This window comes from Lampetra fluviatilis, chromosome 14, assembly GCF_964198595.1.
Source record: "Lampetra fluviatilis chromosome 14, kcLamFluv1.1, whole genome shotgun sequence".
In the NCBI taxonomy this organism is placed as follows: Eukaryota; Metazoa; Chordata; class Hyperoartia; order Petromyzontiformes; family Petromyzontidae; genus Lampetra; species Lampetra fluviatilis.
This window is the reverse complement of record NC_136288.1, coordinates 13,859,807-13,880,088: the sequence shown is the minus strand read 5'-3', so window position 1 is coordinate 13,880,088 and position 20,282 is coordinate 13,859,807. Positions and strand designations below refer to the sequence as shown.

General features: G+C 53.5%; 1 protein-coding gene and 1 non-coding gene across 3 annotated transcripts; one reads left to right on the top strand and one right to left on the bottom strand.

Annotated features, from left to right (window-relative positions):
* Positions 1-512: 512 nt before the first annotated feature.
* Positions 513-585, bottom strand: TRNAT-UGU (transfer RNA threonine (anticodon UGU)). The gene has a single exon. It is a non-coding gene; the product is annotated as a tRNA-Thr (tRNA).
* Positions 586-5,423: 4,838 nt separating this feature from the next.
* TTPA (alpha tocopherol transfer protein) lies at positions 5,424-18,834 on the top strand. 2 transcript variants are annotated; one of them, XM_078862753.1, is made up of 6 exons: positions 5,424-5,522; positions 12,144-12,362; positions 14,683-14,836; positions 16,390-16,583; positions 17,192-17,302; positions 18,321-18,834. In XM_078862753.1, exons 2-6 carry the CDS (start codon positions 12,150-12,152, stop codon positions 18,534-18,536), a joined length of 888 nt encoding a protein of 295 aa, XP_078718879.1. In that variant the 5' UTR covers positions 5,424-5,522; positions 12,144-12,149; the 3' UTR covers positions 18,537-18,834. The 2 variants fall into 2 exon arrangements, with proteins under 2 accessions (XP_078718879.1, XP_078718878.1); XM_078862752.1 differs by lacking the exon at positions 5,424-5,522 and adding an exon at positions 5,897-6,015.
* The last annotated feature ends 1,448 nt before the right edge of the window (positions 18,835-20,282 follow it).

Sequence of the window (20,282 nt, the reverse complement as noted above, 5' to 3'; positions counted from 1 at the left end):
GAACAATTGATGAATGTTTTAAGATCACACCTGTATACCTGTAATCTTTAAAAAAGTAATAGATTAATTTCAAAAGATAATAATTCATGGCTGCACGAATGTGAGTCAGTTCGAACGTGTTAAAATAAATTGAACATGATGCCGAGCCACCACGAGAGGGCAACGCAGTCAACATTGAGTCTGCAGCAGGGCCAACGCAGCACTGTCGTCAACATGAGCCATGGTCGTTCCACTGCTGAATGAAGCAGGCCTGCCCAAGCCGCTACCGACACCTCAAGATCTTGCGGTGCGACAATCAATCCGGCGCCTCCACACGAAAACTCATTTCAAAGCCCCTGTCCACTCGTTACTAAATGTAACAACGTTAAATGCGACGGCCAGGATCATTACAACAATAATTATGCGTTTGCACATTATAAGTTTGACAAGGGCCCCCATCGGAACGAGTGAGAAACTGTTGAAGGAAGCAATAAATTGAATAACGTTAAAATAATTTATGGAAAAAAATGGGTAGGCCCCTGCGAGATTTGAACTCGCGACCCCTGGTTTACAAGACCAGTGCTCTAACCCCTGAGCTAAGGAGCCGCTCACACACGCGGCTTCGGCAGGGCCACTTATGAATCCTACAACGAACCTTACCTCGCCACGTGTGAACACGTGGGGGAAAAAACACACAGCTAATCAACGTTCCCGTACCGTGCCAGGCTGAATGATATCTGGAACGAATTGAATGGACGAGGATGGTTGTTGGTCGGCGAGTGAATGGTTGGCGGGCCGGCGGATTGTGGCTTCCTCTCGTGTGGTCTGAAACGCGGAATTTGAGTCGACCGCCTCCTATAGGCCACGTGGCTTCATGACAGTTCCACCGCTGAATAATCCCTCTGGGTTTAATCTTCCACGAAGCTGCTCAGAGTCCACCCTCAACTGCATCCACTGCACAAAACACCCTGGCAGCAGATGCGGTGATACCTGACGATGCACAAATGGAACAAAAATTAAATAAAACATCTCTAGTAGCGGTTAAATTTCGATTTAAAGCTTTCGTGACTGCCGGGATTCATCTTCTTGGTTCTTTCAGGAAAGTCACGTAGAAGGGAAATAATAAAATAATACAAATAAAATACCATTCTCACGACGTTTCGGCCACAACGCAAGCGTCTGAATGACGCTGTCTTTCCGACAGACCTGTTCTTCACCTGAGGACGGCTGCTTGCGTTGTGGCCGAAACGTCGTGAGAATTATTTTATTATGTTTTATTTTTATTATTTTATTATTTCCCTTCTACGTGACTTTACCGAAAGAACCAAGAAGATGAATCCCTGCAGTCACGAAAGCTTAAAATCGAAAAATCACTGTCATGGTCACAAAAGCAAAGTTTGTGGAGAATAACATCCATTTTCTGTACTTTTGAGGCATAAGCAATTAGGAAATAACACTTGTTACCCAGGAGCTTGTAAACTGTTACACAGTGCAATCGTCACCGATGTTGGCCGTGAGCGGGAATCGAACCGCCGGGTTCGTAGCGCAGCGCGCTAACCGCTCCACCTCCGCTCCCCACAAGCGCACAATGCACTCACACGTACACACACAACACCCACACACACCGCACGTCCACTCTTTAACTCGAGCACAATGCGATGCTGCTGGTAATTGATCTGTTTTCGCGCCGGGTAATTCGCGGTTCCGTCAACGCAACGTGGTGCGGACGTTCCGCACTCCGATCCACTTTCCTGCACGGTATCCGTTCCGCACCAACCACCGGCCCCATCGATCACCGACCTCCGTCTCGTGGCCCAGCGATGGGGCCGCAGTGGTTTTGGGTTTTTTTGTTGTTGCTGCTGCTGGAGGTTGTGTAACGGGACTGGGTTGGACTTTCGGTGCGACCCGTCGCCGGACACACGAGACGCCAAATTCTACGGTCCGATCATCCGAGCGAGCTGGCACGCAGCGGTGAGCATTTCGCATTCCTGTTCGTGTGCAATTGTGCAGACACCGGGGAGGGGCGGGGCTGCCCCCCCCTCTGTTTACGTGCAAAGGGCACATTCGTGCGTCTACGCAGTCGCAGATCCAGAGGGAGTGAAGCGGGGTAGCTGCCCCCCTATTCATTGACATGTCTGAACCCCCCCCCCACTGGGTGGGATCGGGGGGCCTTCCAAGTAGATTTTAATTTCACCAAATGGGAGAACTCTAGAGACGCAGGAATGAGCCCCATGTCTAAGTGACCCCTGTCACACAAAAAAAACAACGACGCGCAAAGAGAAATGGAAGAAAAACAAAAAAAAACCTGCGACTTTTGGTTTGGGTGGCTAAGTGATGGTTGTCTCAAGGCCGTGACGGGCGGCGTGCGGTCGAGACGAGTGTCGGAGTTGCAGCCAACGGAGGGAACGCGCCGGGAGAGATGGCAGCGGTGATGTCGGCTCGTGTGTCCGGAGCCGAGTGCCTCTCTTGTTTACATCGCCGGACCGCGGGGAGGAAGGAGAACGCCTTCATCCAGCAGTGGAGAGATCATGGCTTGACGACGGTGATGATGATGATGATGAATATTGCTCCTGGGCTGACTGGTGAGACGAAATGAATATGCATGTGCGGAGACAGAATGCAATAATATTTAATTTTATTGAATTGCATGATGTGTTTACGATTAAGTTCGCTCGCAGCGGAATCCGTGCGAGAGGTCAACGTGGGGGAGCGCGTGGGCGACCGGGACTCGGGAATCGATCAACTCCTCGCTCCGATCAACTCCTCGGCGATTCAAAAGGGTGAAGGCGCAGCCCCTGCACGTTCCTGCTCGCGCCAACTGCTGACGGAAGTGGCCTCCACCAGAGGAGAGCCTCCTTAGAAGCGCTACCCTCCTCCGCGCTGGAGTACTCACACTTTACCCCACCACGCGCCATCGATACCGATCGATTAACTGCGGTGAGCCGATTTGTGTACCGCCCGGTGGGATTTCAGGTGTTTGGGGGGAGGGGACAAGAGCAGAGAATGAGTGAATACCAGGAGAAGCCGGTTCCTGCTCAGTACAACGCACTTGAGTGTTGCGGAAAGCCATAATATTTTGCGAGCGTTGGTCCTGAATCAACACTTTGGATAGGTAAGTGACTGCCGATTTAAAAATATAAAACGAGGGACATCAGAACAATAATTTTATTCTCATCAAGGCTCCATCGCATAATCAAGTGCAGTCACCAACTCTTAATCACCCGTCTCTCTTCTGGCCTCTCTGTTTCATATGCTATGACAAAGATCCATTGCCCGAAACTTCGTCTGTTATACATTTTAACTTTTCTTTTTTGAACCGCGCTGTTATTGACGAACGTGGTGGTATCGTTTGCTACACGCGTGTGTTGACGCTTGCTGCGACTTGCATGCTCAGCTGTTCGCGTGTTTGCGTTCCGCACAGCCGACCAAGGGAGGTGAAGTTGATGTTACGTGGCCTCACTGATTGGCCACTGATGCAGAGGGCGATGATAGTGGCCGCGGTAGAAACGTCATTTTTTTTTATCCCCGCATGAACTGCCCATGCCCTTTGAAAAGAAAAAGAGATGCGACACGTTGGTTCGAATATTTTCTCACGAACTTTCAGGCGAGTCCATAGCCGCCGCATCACTGTGACTACACGTGGATATATTTATCGCCACAGCGACATGTCACGCAGTCAAACGTGGAAATATAAAATTTTTCGTGATGGATTTCTCTCTTTTTTGGGGGGGGGGGGGGGGGGGGTGGCGGGGGAGGGCAATGGATGGACCATCCGGAAGGCGCCACGTCTTGTCGCATATCGAAATCACCCGCAGGGTCGAACCGAAATATGACGGTCGTGCCAGACGAGTACATTTAACACGTACTGCTTTCCCGACCCAATATTTTAACAGATAATTTTGTAAAGTTTCTTCATTGGGCTATGTCGCTGAAATGTGCCGTAGACCCACCTCCAATCGACACGGCCAATTAAGATCCTGCTGCTGCTGCTGATGCTGCTGTCTGTTTATTTTGGTGGTTGACATCCAACTGCCGGTGACGATGCGAGAAGAGTAAATGCATCGTCACGTTCTGTTCACGTGACGCTCCTTGCTGATCAGCTGTGTCGGGTGGAGATGGTTCCGGCACATTCACACGGACGCGATCTCTAAAACAACCCACAAGAAACAAAACACTTAATCATGAACTGCACAAACGTGTTTGTCCAGAAGCATTTACGCAGGGAATGGGCGTGGGAGTTACATCAACTAGAAAAAAAACGTTTTACCAAGTAAGGCCCACTCAGCTATACGGCCCTTGTTCAGAATTGACCAGGCTATCACAAATGATAGCTCGACGAAGAGGCTTATCATCGTGTGGAAATGCATAGCAGCAGCCACATACTCGAGACGCACGGTGATTCTAAACGCGGAACGGAAAACCCGGAGGACCCGGAGAAAAATCTACGCGACCACGGGGAGAGAGACACACAAAACTCCAAATATACAGCAGCAGCAGGCGTCGTCAGGGTCGGGATCGAACCCACGTCTCCGCCATACCAGGCGCCGCTGGTAGGCAATACAACCCATTGTTGTACGGTACCATGCCCCCACGTCTATGCCCCCCACCGCCTTCACACACCCGCGTACTGACGAGCGTGGTGAAGTATGGTCAACATCTAGTAGCAGATTGCCAATAGTTCTGTGCGTGTATGTACATGGAGCCCCTCCGCTGTGACTAAGCATAAGCATTGGTTGATAGAATTTGTGTTTCCAACTAAATGTGTTTTATCATTCGCAACGATGCCCTGCCACCTTTGTACTCCCAGTGCTGATGTTGCATCATACACCACGGCAGGTACTCGCTTTAACCATGCGGATGCCCAGTGATAATGTTCATATCTCACTGAGCCACTAATGTTTGCCGTGGGCGGGAATCGAACTTCGGCTGGGCTGACCCGCCAATAAATATTCACGCGGGCCTCTTGCCAATTCGCTTCACTGCTGGATTAAGACCTCCACCACCCCTCCCTCCCCCACGGACAAATCGGTGGCGGAGCGTTGCTTGACCCTACTTCACCATTCAGGCTGGTGGGAGCGGTGGGAGCGGCGGCGGCGGTGGTGATCCGATTTCACTTCAGAAATAACTCGCCACTCATGTTCGCCGCGACTGACGATCAATCTCGCTTCGGGTCGCTGGGTTTCACAGCGCAGCGCGTTAACCACTGCGCCACCGCTCCCACCACCACCACCACCACCGCAATAATCTGTCGGACTCTTGCACAATTCTCTTCCAATAAACGGGGCCCCGTGGCAGGGCAGGGGGGCGTATTCGTGCTCAGCCGCTTGCCACCGCCACCGTTCGTTCCTCTCTCCGCCTTCGGGGTTGGCTGTCATTCATTAATTCCCTCGGCAAAAGTAAACACAATAAATAACTCGCGCGAGTAAATAAACAAACGCCGGCGCGTTCATCGCCCGCTCGTTCTCGGACTCGCTCCTCTTCGACCGCGACTCGCCGCGCGTGCTGCCCACGTGGACTCCACACGGACGGCGACTCGTCCGCAGGTACTAGAGGACTCAGCCGCTCGAGGAATCGCTCCGTGGCATTTGAGAGAACTCCCGACGGGGACTCGCATGGGAACTCGAAGATACAAGGAACTCAGAGAGTCAGAATCGAGGAATCGAACTCGAGGGTTCGTAGGCTGATCGCACAACGAGCGAGGTGGTGATTCAAGGCACCTCCCCCCAGAGTCAAGGATTCACGGACTCGGGGATTTAAGGACTCGGCGGTTTCGAGACTCGGAGCTTCAGAGGCTCTCACTTGGAACTCGGGATCCGACTCAAGACTCGAGGAATCCGGTACCCAGGGAATCGGGATCCTCGGCCTGAGGGACCGTTGAGACTCGAGAGACACGTGGACCGAGATACTCGTAAGAGACGCGGGGACTCTGAGACTTTGGGGATTGGAGTTAATCCGGGACTCCAGAGCAGGATATCGATTTTACGCGCGGGGTGACGGAGTGCGGAGCGCAGTGACCACACAACACATACTGAGGAGGTGAGGTGCATGCGCGGGTTCTCACAATCATCGTCAGCAGCATAATCATTGTCAGCAGAATAAACAGCAGCAGCAGAATCATCATCAGCAGCAGAATCATTGTCAGCAGCACAATCATTGTCAGCAGCACAATCATCGTCAGCAGAATCATCATCAGCAGAATCATCATCGTCAGCAGCAGAATCATCATCAGCAGCAGAATCGTCGTCAGCATCCGTTATAAGCACACACTTACACAGACTACACGCAGAGTCATAGTCGGAATATTTAACTATACTGGAGGAATCCGATGAGCTATGAAGCTCTTTTTGTTCACAGATGTCCAGTTAAATTATGCTGTGAACAAAGGTGAGCTGTAGCTCGACGATGGATTAACGTAATCAGCTGTCGTGTAGCGGTGTGCTCACACTCGACTTGTGGTGCTGTCGTGTAGCGGTGTGTTCACACTCGACTTGTGACGCTGTCGTGTAGCGGTGTGTTCACACTCGACTTGTGACACTGTAGTGTAGCGGTGTGCTCACACTCGACTTGTGACGCTGTCGTGTAGCGGTGTGTTCACACTCGACTTGTGACACTGTAGTGTAGCGGTGTGTTCACACTCGACTTGTGACGCTGTAGTGTAGCGGTGTGTTCACACTCGACTTGTGACGCTGTAGTGTAGCGGTGTGTTCACACTCGACTTGTGACACTGTAGTGTAGCGGTGTGTTCACACTCGACTTGTGACGCTGTCGTGTAGCGGTGTGTTCACACTCGACTTGTGACGCTGTAGTGTAGCGGTGTGCTCACACTCGACTTGTGACACTGTCGTGTAGCGGTGTGCTCACACTCGACTTGTGACGCTGTAGTGTAGCGGTGTGTTCACACTCGACTTGTGACGCTGTAGTGTAGCGGTGTGTTCACACTCGACTTGTGACGCTGTAGTGTAGCGGTGTGTTCACACTCGACTTGTGACGCTGTAGTGTAGCGGTGTGTTCACACTCGACTTGTGACACTGTAGTGTAGCGGTGTGCTCACACTCGACTTGTGACGCTGTCGTGTAGCGGTGTGCTCACACTCGACTTGTGACGCTGTCGTGTAGCGGTGTGCTCACACTCGACTTGTGACACTGTAGTGTAGCGGTGTGTTCACACTCGACTTGTGACGCTGTAGTGTAGCGGTGTGTTCACACTCGACTTGTGACACTGTAGTGTAGCGGTGTGCTCACACTCGACTTGTGACGCTGTCGTGTAGCGGTGTGCTCACACTCGACTTGTGACGCTGTCGTGTAGCGGTGTGCTCACACTCGACTTGTGACACTGTAGTGTAGCGGTGTGTTCACACTCGACTTGTGACGCTGTAGTGTAGCGGTGTGTTCACACTCGACTTGTGACGCTGTAGTGTAGCGGTGTGTTCACACTCGACTTGTGGTGCTGTCGTGTAGCGGTGTGCTCACACTCGACTTGTGACGCTGTCGTGTAGCAGTGTGCTCACACTCGACTTGTGACGCTGTAGTGTAGCGGTGTGCTCACACTCGACTTGTGACGCTGTAGTGTAGCGGTGTGCTCACACTCGACTTGTGACGCTGTCGTGTAGCGGTGTGTTCACACTCGACTTGTGACACTGTCGTGTAGCGGTGTGTTCACACTCGACTTGTGACGCTGTCGTGTAGCGGTGTGCTCACACTCGACTTGTGACGCTGTCGTGTAGCGGTGTGCTCACACTCGACTTGTGACGCTGTCGTGTAGCGGTGTGCTCACACTCGACTTGTGACGCTGTCGTGTAGCGGTGTGCTCACACTCGACTTGTGACGCTGTCGTGTAGCAGTGTGTTCACACTCGACTTGTGGTGCTGTCGTGTAGCGGTGTGCTCACACTCGACTTGTGACGCTGTAGTGTAGCGGGTGTTCACACTCGACTTGTGACACTGTAGTGTAGCGGTGTGTTCACACTCGACTTGTGACGCTGTAGTGTAGCGGTGTGTTCACACTCGACTTGTGACGCTGTCGTGTAGCGGTGTGTTCACACTCGACTTGTGACACTGTAGTGTAGCGGTGTGCTCACACTCGACTTGTGACGCTGTAGTGTAGCGGGTGTTCACACTCGACTTGTGACGCTGTCGTGTAGCGGTGTGTTCACACTCGACTTGTGACACTGTAGTGTAGCGGTGTGCTCACACTCGACTTGTGGTGCTGTAGTGTAGCGGGTGTTCACACTCGACTTGTGACGCTGTCGTGTAGCGGTGTGTTCACACTCGACTTGTGACACTGTAGTGTAGCGGTGTGTTCACACTCGACTTGTGACGCTGTAGTGTAGCGGTGTGCTCACACTCGACTTGTGACACTGTCGTGTAGCGGTGTGTTCACACTCGACTTGTGACGCTGTCGTGTAGCGGTGTGTTCACACTCGACTTGTGACACTGTCGTGTAGCGGTGTGTTCACACTCGACTTGTGACGCTGTCGTGTAGCGGTGTGTTCACACTCGACTTGTGACGCTGTAGTGTAGCGGTGTGCTCACACTCGACTTGTGACACTGTCGTGTAGCGGTGTGCTCACACTCGACTTGTGACACTGTCGTGTAGCGGGTGCTCACACTCGACTTGTGACGCTGTCGTGTAGCGGTGTGCTCACACTCGACTTGTGACGCTGTAGTGTAGCGGTGTGTTCACACTCGACTGGTGACGCTGTAGTGTAGCGGTGTGCTCACACTCGACTTGTGACACTGTCGTGTAGCGGTGTGTTCACACTCGACTGGTGACGCTGTAGTGTAGCGGTGTGTTCACACTCGACTTGTGACACTGTCGTGTAGCGGTGTGTTCACACTCGACTTGTGACGCTGTAGTGTAGCGGTGTGTTCACACTCGACTTGTGACACTGTCGTGTAGCGGTGTGTTCACACTCGACTTGTGACGCTGTAGTGTAGCGGTGTGTTCACACTCGACTTGTGACACTGTCGTGTAGCGGTGTGTTCACACTCGACTTGTGACGCTGTCGTGTAGCGGTGTGTTCACACTCGACTTGTGACGCTGTAGTGTAGCGGTGTGTTCACACTCGACTTGTGACACTGTCGTGTAGCGGTGTGTTCACACTCGACTTGTGACGCTGTCGTGTAGCGGTGTGTTCACACTCGACTTGTGGCGCTGTCGTGTAGCGGTGTGCTCACACTCGACTTGTGACGCTGTAGTGTAGCGGTGTGTTCACACTCGACTTGTGACGCTGTCGTGTAGCGGTGTGCTCACACTCGACTTGTGACGCTGTCGTGTAGCGGTGTGTTCACACTCGACTTGTGACACTGTCGTGTAGCGGTGTGTTCACACTCGACTTGTGACGCTGTAGTGTAGCGGTGTGTTCACACTCGACTTGTGACACTGTAGTGTAGCGGTGTGTTCACACTCGACTTGTGACGCTGTAGTGTAGCGGTGTGTTCACACTCGACTTGTGACACTGTAGTGTAGCGGTGTGTTCACACTCGACTTGTGACGCTGTAGTGTAGCGGTGTGTTCACACTCGACTTGTGACACTGTAGTGTAGCGGTGTGTTCACACTCGACTTGTGACGCTGTAGTGTAGCGGTGTGTTCACACTCGACTTGTGACACTGTCGTGTAGCGGTGTGTTCACACTCGACTTGTGACGCTGTCGTGTAGCGGTGTGTTCACACTCGACTTGTGGCGCTGTCGTGTAGCGGTGTGCTCACACTCGACTTGTGACGCTGTAGTGTAGCGGTGTGTTCACACTCGACTTGTGACGCTGTCGTGTAGCGGTGTGCTCACACTCGACTTGTGACGCTGTAGTGTAGCGGTGTGTTCACACTCGACTTGTGACACTGTCGTGTAGCGGTGTGTTCACACTCGACTTGTGACGCTGTAGTGTAGCGGTGTGTTCACACTCGACTTGTGACACTGTAGTGTAGCGGTGTGTTCACACTCGACTTGTGACGCTGTAGTGTAGCGGTGTGTTCACACTCGACTTGTGACACTGTAGTGTAGCGGTGTGTTCACACTCGACTTGTGACGCTGTAGTGTAGCGGTGTGTTCACACTCGACTTGTGACACTGTAGTGTAGCGGTGTGTTCACACTCGACTTGTGACGCTGTAGTGTAGCGGTGTGTTCACACTCGACTTGTGACACTGTAGTGTAGCGGTGTGTTCACACTCGACTTGTGACGCTGTAGTGTAGCGGTGTGTTCACACTCGACTTGTGACACTGTAGTGTAGCGGTGTGTTCACACTCGACTTGTGACGCTGTAGTGTAGCGGTGTGTTCACACTCGACTTGTGACACTGTAGTGTAGCGGTGTGTTCACACTCGACTGGTGACGCTGTAGTGTAGCGGTGTGTTCACACTCGACTTGTGACACTGTAGTGTAGCGGTGTGTTCACACTCGACTTGTGACGCTGTAGTGTAGCGGTGTGTTCACACTCGACTTGTGACACTGTCGTGTAGCGGTGTGCTCACACTCGACTTGTGACACTGTCGTGTAGCGGTGTGTTCACACTCGACTGGTGACGCTGTAGTGCTCGGTTCGATTCGATCTCCTGGCGCGGCAGTTTAAATCCACCCCTCCTCCCTCTGTCCACCCAGCAGTATAAATGATAACCGGCTCGCCACAGGCGAAGGGGAAATTCTCGTAGGCCGTGGGGTCAGGGTCCGCCGGGTCACGTGTGCTGGGTCACGTGTGCTGGGTCAGGGTCCGCCGGGTCACGTGTGCTGGGTCAGGGCGTGCTGGGTCAGGGTGTGTTGGGTCACGTGTGCTGGGTCAGGGTGTGCTGGGTCAGGGTCCGCTGGGTCACGTGTGCTGGGTCAGGGTGTGCTGGGTCACGTGTGCTGGGTCACGTGTGCCGGGTGAGGGTGTGCTGGGCACGCACACGAGAGATGCTCCACCAGGGGGGCTCGAGCTGCCCCTGGTGGAGGCGATTGCGCCACCAGGAGGCACTTGCGGGGCTGCGCCTTGACCGCCATACGCCCGTGCCCTTGGCAGAGTCGTCGTCGTCGTATTTGTAATGTTAACGCTGCTCCTAATGTACCAGTAGTCAACTAAAACACTGAAACTATATAAATGTGTTTTACAAGGTAAGGCCCAATGAGATATTTAGCTCCTTTTTTCAGAGCGACTTCGCCTATCACACATGATATCTCAACGAAGTGGCTTAATCATCATTCAGCCACATCGGGCGTACCTTACACTCTAGTGGTAGTGCCTTAAGCCGATAATTAACTCGCAGCCAATCTATAGTAGCAGCGTTCCACAAAGTGTCCCGAGTGAGAAATTAAACTAAACTATTTTAATTGTATCTTCGTGCCTGCAGGAATTCATATCCTTTGGGTCTTTAGGTAAAGTCACGTGGATAGGTTCAAATTAATAAAAAATAAAGTAAACAAAAAATCGACTACGATCGTAGTCGAAACGTGTTAGTTTTTGTTTATTTTATTTTTATTCATTTGAACGTATTTACGTGACTTTACCGAAAGACCCAAATACTATATTTTAATTTTACGCGGTAAGGCCCCACTGAGCAATACAGCTCTTTTTCAGAAGCGACCCGGATGGCATCACGTGCAGATGTACAGCAGCAGCCACATGGTCTCTCTCTCTCTTTCTCAACGCGCGGCGCTCATTCTAAATGTGGAGGGGAAACAACTGGAAGACCCGGAGAAAAACCCACGGTTAGAGAGAGAGACGCGCAAACTCCAAATACAGGGGGAGTTCAAGCAAATGTTGAACACTTCTGAGAATTTGCAACAATGCCACGAGAAATGTGCATCCGGGCTTTGGAGACCACCTGGAGAAGATTCCAGGCACGTGTTGACAACGATGGCGAACAAATGGAGGCTCTTCAACTTTTTGAAGCTATTAACATTACATTTGTTCTAGATTTGAAGCTTTCGTTGCGCCCGAAACGTCGTGATTTATTTTATTTTATACCTACGTGACTTTACCGAAAGAACCAAATAATATTACATTTGTTATCATACCTACGGTGTATTATCCGTTGCTATTTCCCCCCCATTAAAAACGACAGCCCCACGTAAGCGTTAACAAGTTTATTTTGGTTTGTTTGTTTAAAGCATGCACCCTGCACACACAGCGAGGCGTCGTCACGCTCGGTGATCGAACCCACGTGGTTGACACGACCGCTCTTGTGACGCCGCAGCCGTCGATGGCGATCCTCCCTGGCTGGGAAATGACGGAGGCGAGTGGCCCCGCAGAGCCCCGCGACCTGCCCAACGAGCACCCCGTGGTGAGGGCCCGCGTGCGGGAGCTACGCAGCCTCGCCCTGCGAGACCTCCCCAGTGCCCCCATCTGCCTCGCCGACGACTTCCTCATGGCGTTCGTGCGTGCCCGTGACCTCGACTGCGCGCAAGCCTTCCAGGTCAGTTGCTCTATACTCCGTCCGTGCCAGGTCCGTGCCAGGTGCGTGCCAGGTGCGTGGCAGGTGCGTGCCAGGTGCGTGGCAGGTGCGTGCCAGGTCCGTGCCAGGTGCGTGCCAGGGGCGTGCCAGGTTCGTGCCAGGTTCGTGCCAGGTGCGTGCCAGGTCCGTGCCAGGTGCGTGCCAGGTTCGTGCCAGGTGCGTGCCAGGTGCGTGCCAGGTGCGTGCCAGGTCCGTGCCAGGTGCGTGCCAGGTGCGTGCCAGGTGCGTGCCAGGTCCGTGCCAGGTGCGTGCCAGGTGCGTGCCAGGTTCGTGCCAGGTGCGTGCCAGGGGCGTGCCAGGGGCGTGCCAGGTCCGTGCCAGGTGCGTGCCAGGTGCGTGCCAGGTTCGTGCCAGGTGCGTGCCAGGTGCGTGCCAGGTGCGTGCCAGGTGCGTGCCAGGTCCGTGCCAGGTTCGTGCCAGGTGCGTGCCAGGTGCGTGCCAGGTGCGTGCCAGGTCCGTGCCAGGTGCGTGCCAGGTTCGTGCCAGGTGCGTGCCAGGTGCGTGCCAGGTGCGTGCCAGGTGCGTGCCAGGTTCGTGCCAGGTGCGTGCCAGGGGCGTGCCAGGGGCGTGCCAGGTCCGTGCCAGGTGCGTGCCAGGTGCGTGCCAGGTTCGTGCCAGGTGCGTGCCAGGTGCGTGCCAGGTCCGTGCCAGGTGCGTGCCAGGTGCGTGCCAGGTGCGTGCCAGGTGCGTGCCAGGTGCGTGCCAGGTGTTGTGAGTGTGTGGGGAGCGGTAGTGTAGCGGTTAGCGCGCTGCGCTACGAACCCGGCGGCCTGGGTTCGATTAAGGATCACTGCACGGCCAACACCGGTGACGATGATTTGAACCGGTCCTGGGCCTCCCCTAGGTCGACTCGATCTCACGTGAGTACCCGGTGCGGTGTGTAAACATCGCCACTGGGGAGACAAAGGCGGCCGGGCGTGGTGCTGGCCACCCACCCCCTCGTGTGCCGTTCCGGCCTTCATAGGTGCTGCTCGCTAACGGCACTTGACCCTACAGTCTGTAAAGACGATACGGGGGATCTTTGTCTGTGGTGTTGGTGGTTGGTGGCGTTGGCGAGCTGACGGCTCTGAGCACCCCCCCCCTGGTGATATTGACACTGCACGTGACCGAGACGAGGCACGGTTACAAGCTGCACCCATTGACACTGGCAGTGGGCACGCGGGCGATCTGCAAAGTGTACCCAGAAGTGTGGAACGGAGTTCGAGATCATCATCATCCTCATCACTGTGGCGGTGATGGTGATTTTGATGTTGACAAATCTGCTGCTTATGAGGCGAGTGATGATGGTGTTGATGTTACTGCTGATGATGATTGTAGTGTTGATGTTACTGCTGATGATGGTGGTGTTGATGGTACTGCTGCTGATGATGATGTTAATGCTGATGCTACTCATGATGCTGCTGATGCTGATACTGCTGCTGCTGATGATGTAGACGCTGAGGCATTCCCACCGGTGGAGCGAGGAGTTTCAAGTCTGCAGCAGGTCACCACAGTCGCCTCCGTGTCTCTCTTCTCCTTCTACCCCCGCGACTTGCTGCTCTCACGAGCCTCACTCGTTAAACCCGCGTGGAGCTTTCTGCTGATTGTGCTTCGTCTGCTGCCTGCTGATGATGATGCTGATGATGATGCTGATTTCGATGTCGTGTGTGCTGTTGATACTCATTATTGTGCTGCTGCTGCTGCTGATCACGCTGCTCGTGTTGATTCTGCGGCTGATGATGATGATGATGACGAGGTTCATGATGATGATGATGCTGCTGCTGTTGTCTAGCCATCGAATAAAGACGGTCACAGGATCGCGCGCTTCCAGATGCGCTTCTGCGGCCGTCTGGAACGATCTTCGTTCCGATATTAGGAAGCCACTAGAGCTGTGCACTTTTAAAATCCAGGGTGAACACTAATGTCTTTAGAACTGCTTCTTGTGTTTGGTTTGCTGTGCTTCCCCGCACTTCCCATTAGCACCGTTGACTACGTACGGTGCGGAAGATTTTCAACATTCATGTTGATTCTGCTGCTTCTGATGATGATGACGGTGGTGATGATGATGCTGCTTCTGATGATGATGATGGTGGTGGTGGTGATGATGGTGGTGGTGGTGGTGATGATAATGATGGTAATGATGGTGTTAATGATATGATGATGGTGGTGATGATGATGCTGTTTGTGATGATGACGGTGGTGGTGATGATGATGCTGATGATGCAGCTGCTGTTGCTTCTGATAATGGTGGTAATGATAATGATGGTGGTAATGATAATGATGATGGTGATGTTGATTGCAGCTGCTGAGGAATTACCACCGCTGGAGGGATGAGTGCTCGGAGCTCGTTGGGGACCTGCGCCCGGGTCCGCTGCTGCCGCTGCTGGCGCGGGGCTACCACGGGGCGCTGGCGCGGCCCGACACGCACGGCCGCACGGTGCTGCTCTACCGCGTCGGTGCGGCTCACGGCCAGCAGCAGCAGCAGCAGCAGCACCAGCAGCAGCAGCAGCAGCAGCAGCAGGAGCATTAGCGTCAGCAGTAGCAGCAGTAGCACCAGCAGCAGTAGCAGCACCAGCAGCAGCACCAGCAGCAGGAGCATTAGCGTCAGCAGTAGCAGCAGTAGCAGGAGCATTAGCGTCAGCAGTAGCAGCAGTAGCACCAGCACCAGCAGCAGCAGTAGCAGCAGCAGCAGAAGTAGCACCAGCAGCAGCAGCACCAGCAGCAGCAGCAGCAGCAGCAGCAGCAGCAGCAGCAGGAGCATTAGCGTCAGCAGTAGCAGCAGTAGCACCAGCACCAGCAGCAGCAGTAGCAGCAGCAGCAGAAGTAGCACCAGCAGCAGCAGCAGCAGCAGTAGCAGCAGCAGCAGAAGTAGCACCAGCAGCAGCAGCACCAGCAGCAGCACCAGCAGCAGCACCAGCAGCGTCATCAGCAACAGCAGGAGTAGCAGCAGCAGGAACAGAAGCAGTAGTAGTAGCAGCAGCATCATCAGCAGCAGCATTGGCGTCAGCAGTAGCAGCAGCAGGAACAGCAGCAGTCGTAGCACCAGCAGCAGTAGCACCATCAAAGAAGCAACATCGTCTTCAGTAGCAGCGGTAACAGCGGTAACAGCACCAGCACCAGTATCAGAAGTAGCAGTAGCAGGATCAGAAGTAGCAGCAGCAGCATAATCCACAGCAGCAGTAGTATCAGCATCAGCAGTAGCAACAGCGTCATCATCAGAAGTAGCAGAATCAGCAGTAGTACTACTAGTAGCAGCAGTATCATCATCATCATCATAAGTAACATCAATATCAGCAGCAGTAGCAGCAGCAGCACTAGTATTAGCAGCGTCAGCATCATCACCTGTCTGATCAGTATCAGCAGTGGTATATAAAGTTATATATAGATAAGAACAAATCGATTCTTAATCTGCTGACCTTCGAGCTAAACTGATGCATTCATTACGCGCCAGTCAATGATTGTACGGTTAAACATCTTCGTGGTGTTTATAGGCAAGGACTGGCTTCAACATTCAGTTTCTCATCTGCAGCAGAGTCGGGCTTGGCTTGAATCAACGCTGGTCACCTGCCTGATGTTCATAGACTAGGACTGTATTTTTCGATTTAAAGCTTTCGTGACTACAGGGATTAATCTTCTTGGTTCTTTCGGTAAAGTCACGTAGAAGGGAAGTAATAAAATAATAAATGAAATAAAATAAAAATTCTCACGACGTTTCGGCCACAACGCAAGCAGCCGTCCTCAGGTGAATACCAGGAAGCTGTTTCCCCGACAGACCTGGTCTTCACCTGAGGACGGCTGCTTGCGTTGTGGCCGAAACGTCGTGAGAATTATTTTATTACTTCCCCTCTACGTGACTTTACCGAAAGAACCAAGAAGACTAGGACTGGTTTCGCCTTTCAATGTATCATCAGCAGCAGAGTCGTGCTGCCCGATGTTCACGATGCGTGGCCGCTCCCCGCCCTAACGCCACGGGTGTGGCGTGGGCTCGCGGTGTTGTCGTGTGGAGCAGACCGCTGGGACCCCAAGGTGCACTCTGCCACGGAGGTGTTCCGCGTGAGCCTCCTCACCTCGGAGCTGCTGGCGCGGGACGCGCGCACGCAGCTACGCGGCGTCACCGTCATCTTCGACCTGCGGGGCCTCCGCTTCGGACACGTGGCCCGCGTGGGCCCCACCATGGCGCGCCGAATCGCCAGCGTCCTCACGGTACGCGCGTGCGTGTCCCGTGTGTGTGCGTGGTGTCTGGTTTTATTTTCTTTACTCGCTCACGTTCATTTCTCCGTTGCGTTAACCGGTAACCGCGTGAAAATCGGGACGGTCAGAAAATGTATTTGCACCAGGCCGGATGAACGCGGTGAGCTCGACAATGCTGTTTCCAGGTTTTGCCGGCTTTGTGGCATGCGTGAAGCAAGCACATGTCTACCAGTACACGCGGCGTGGCTGGTTTGACCTTCTCGTGACCCTGGACAAACGAGGGCAGCATCTGCCACGGTGGAGTGATGATGATGGTCAGCAATATCCCTGGAATTGCAATTTGGAGGGGGTTGGTTCGATGCAATTTCCCGGAGCGGCAGTTGCAACATCTCCATCCCCTGCGCCGCGCACCATCGTTAATCCATCGGCGGAGTGCCGCGTGCTGGTGGGGTAAAGTGTGGGCACTCCCACCTCGCTCCGACGAAAGTTCCACGTGAAACGATGACCGGTTCCTGACTTTCTGGAGATTTCTCTGTAATCGTCATCGCGTCGGTATGCCTCCCGCGATGCGCCGTGGCCTGGGTCTAACCCAGGGAGCGCGTGTGTCGTGGTGTGGACAGGACTCCTTCCCCATCAAGGTGCGCTCCATACACCTGCTCAACACGCCGCTCATCTTCAAGTCGGTCTTCGCCATCATCCGGCCCTTCCTGTCGGAGAAGATGTACTCGCGGGTGACGACACACACACCAGACTCTCACCCTTGTGCAATGTCAGGGCACGACCATCAGCATCTTCACCATCATCACCATCATCACCATCCTAATCATCATCATCTTTATCATGATAATAATTATAATCATCAAGATCATCACCATAATATTCATTAATATTGATTTGAAGCTTTCGTGACTGCAGAATCAATACTCTTTGGTTCTTTCGCTAAAGAACCAACCTGATGACGGACGCTTGTGTTGCGCCCGAAACGTCGTGATTTATTTTATTTTATACCCACGTGACTTTACCGAAAGAACCAAAGAGTATAATATTCATCATCATCACCATAATAATCATCATCACCACCACCACCACCGTCACTCTCATTGTCAGAGTCATCGTCACAAACATCTTCACCATTGTCACTATGGCCGTGGGCGGTGACGTGGCCCTCGTGAGCGCCGCCCTGGTGAGCGCCCGCCTGCCGGTGTCGCCCACCACGATAAGCGCTCCGCTTGGCTCGCAGCGGACGCTGCAGGTCGCCTCGGACTCGGCGCGGTGCCGGCGTCACGTTCCAAATTCACCAAATTTGAAAATATTGCACCGCAAATGAACGAATGAATGTCCACCCCCGCCCCCCCCCCCCCCCGTATAGCTTGAACTGGCTGGTGGGGCAAGTGCTGTTAGCGAGCACCTATGAAGGCCGCCACGGCAAGCGAGGGGGTGGGTGGCCAGCACCACGCCCGGCCGTCTTTGTCTCCCCAGTGGCGATGTTTGCACACCGCACCAGGTACTCGTTTGAGGCCGAGTCGACCTAGGGGGAGGCCCAGGACCGGTTCAAACAATCGGTGTCCGCTGTGAGCGGGAATCAAACCCCGAGTCGCCGGGTTTTTATAGCGTTAGCACACTAACCACTACACCACCACTCCCCCACACCCACCCACCCCACAAAAACCCACGCACCTCACACCCACCCACCCACGCGTGGCAGGACCCTCCTGAGAAATGGTCACGAGACTCTGCGACCCTCCGCAGATCAACGTGCACAGCGGCGACGCTCCGCGGAGCCTCGTGGAGGAGGTTGGGCCCTCCGTGATGCCCGCCGAGCTCGGCGGAGAGGGCCCCAGCGTGGAGGAGGTGTGCGCCGAGTGGACGCGGGTGCTGCTGGGCTCCGAAATGGAGCTCCGCCGTGTGACGTCGCTCCACCATGACTCCCTGTGCCCCTGCAAGCTGCTGCTGCTCAACGACTGAGACCTCCACGAGGGGTCGAGGGGGGGGGGTCGGGTGACCGTGGACGCTGCTAGGGACCACGTGGCACGTGCTGTCGCTTCCTTCCGGCTGCTTGATATGGGTGCTCAATTTTAACGACCTCAAAGTCTCATCATCATCGCCGCCGCCACCACCACCAACGTCTCAATTGTGCTCATCCCCTTAGTTTCTGAGATCCCACCTCCTCCTCCTGATCACAACGCCTATGGAACTTTCTCGCACAGTTCTGTTCCCAACTTGTTGTGTTACTCGATCCTACCACGATCTGTACAGAAGAATGGCCAACCGGCTTTTACATGTCAGCGAATTATTATGGATGAATATTACGAATAACAGTGCGTCATGTTTTCAATTTATGTGGAATTTAATATATTTTTTAAGCAATTAAATGGAGCGGTATCGTAAATAAATAGACCTAGCATAGGTCGATCCATGTATAGATACCTCATTGGTTTCTATTGCCTCTCACACTATTCTCAACTGCCGATTTAGAATGTTGAAAAGTGATGGCTCCTACAGCTTACCGAGCAGAGCTCGTTAAACGATTGAACGTGAGGATGGAGATGGTTGGGAAATAAGATGTTATTTTGTTTAAACTTGATTAATTCCTCCCAGTTATTTTAGTGGGGCATCTATCGTTGGAAAGGAGCGCGTCCAACAGGACGTCTACAGGGGAGATGGAGCGATAAAAGCATTACAAAAATCTGCCGCTGGCTAGGTGGATTCATATATCGCAGCAGTGGATTGACTCAAGTTGATTTTGTTATGACGAGCTATGAACTCGGAGGAGAGGAATCTCATGTGCGCGAGTGACACGGGGCATTAGCCTGCTGCTAGTAGCGGGCAATGACTGCTGTCGTGTGGTCTCGCCTAGGGGCACCCCTAGTGGCAGCTGTCCTTGTGCATCAGTCTGTCAGTAGGGGACGATGACTGTTCCGTGTACGTGTCTGCGTGATCGTGTGTTGGTGGCTCGGAGATGTTAACTCCCTCGCCTGGTACGCAGGAGGTCGTGGGTTCGATCACGACCCTGACGCCTGCTGCTGCTGTATATTTGGAGTTTGCGTCTCTCTCCACGTGGTCGTGTGGATGTTTCTCCGGGTCCTCTTGGGTTTCCCTCCACATTTAGAATCAACTTCACGCGGTTAGACTTTAGTGTATTTATCTGCGGTAAATTTCCACATGAGCGACTTATTTGAGCTTTAATTTGTGACGGTCAGGTCGCTTATCAAAAAGAGCTACGTAGCTCCGTGGGCCTTACCTGTTAAAAATAAAATAATGAATATGCATAATACCACGTGGCATTATTAATCGGGGCGGCCGCTGGATTCGAACCAAAAACCACCTCTCGGCGAACGCGCTACCGCTGGTGCCACGTGCCTGCACCAGTCAACCAATCAACTATATAATCGATTCTTAAGCTACCGCGTGGCTCGCGGTCGACGCGATTTCGATGCGACCTTGTACTCTGGACCAAACTGCCGCCGGGCAATAGCTGGCGCGTCAGTCCAACTAGCGAGCGACTTTCCTCTGACCTTGCAGCGCAACGTGGGAATATTGGGGGGCGGGGAGGGGGGTACAAACGTCACGCTTTTAACCATCGTTCTTATCGGACCAGCCATGACCTATCCACTGCTGGGTGAAGGCATCGGCGAAGCTGTCCGCGCCTTGCGATTCCGCGACGCGACAATCCCATCTCGCCGCGGCCAATTTTGACCGCTCCATCTCCCC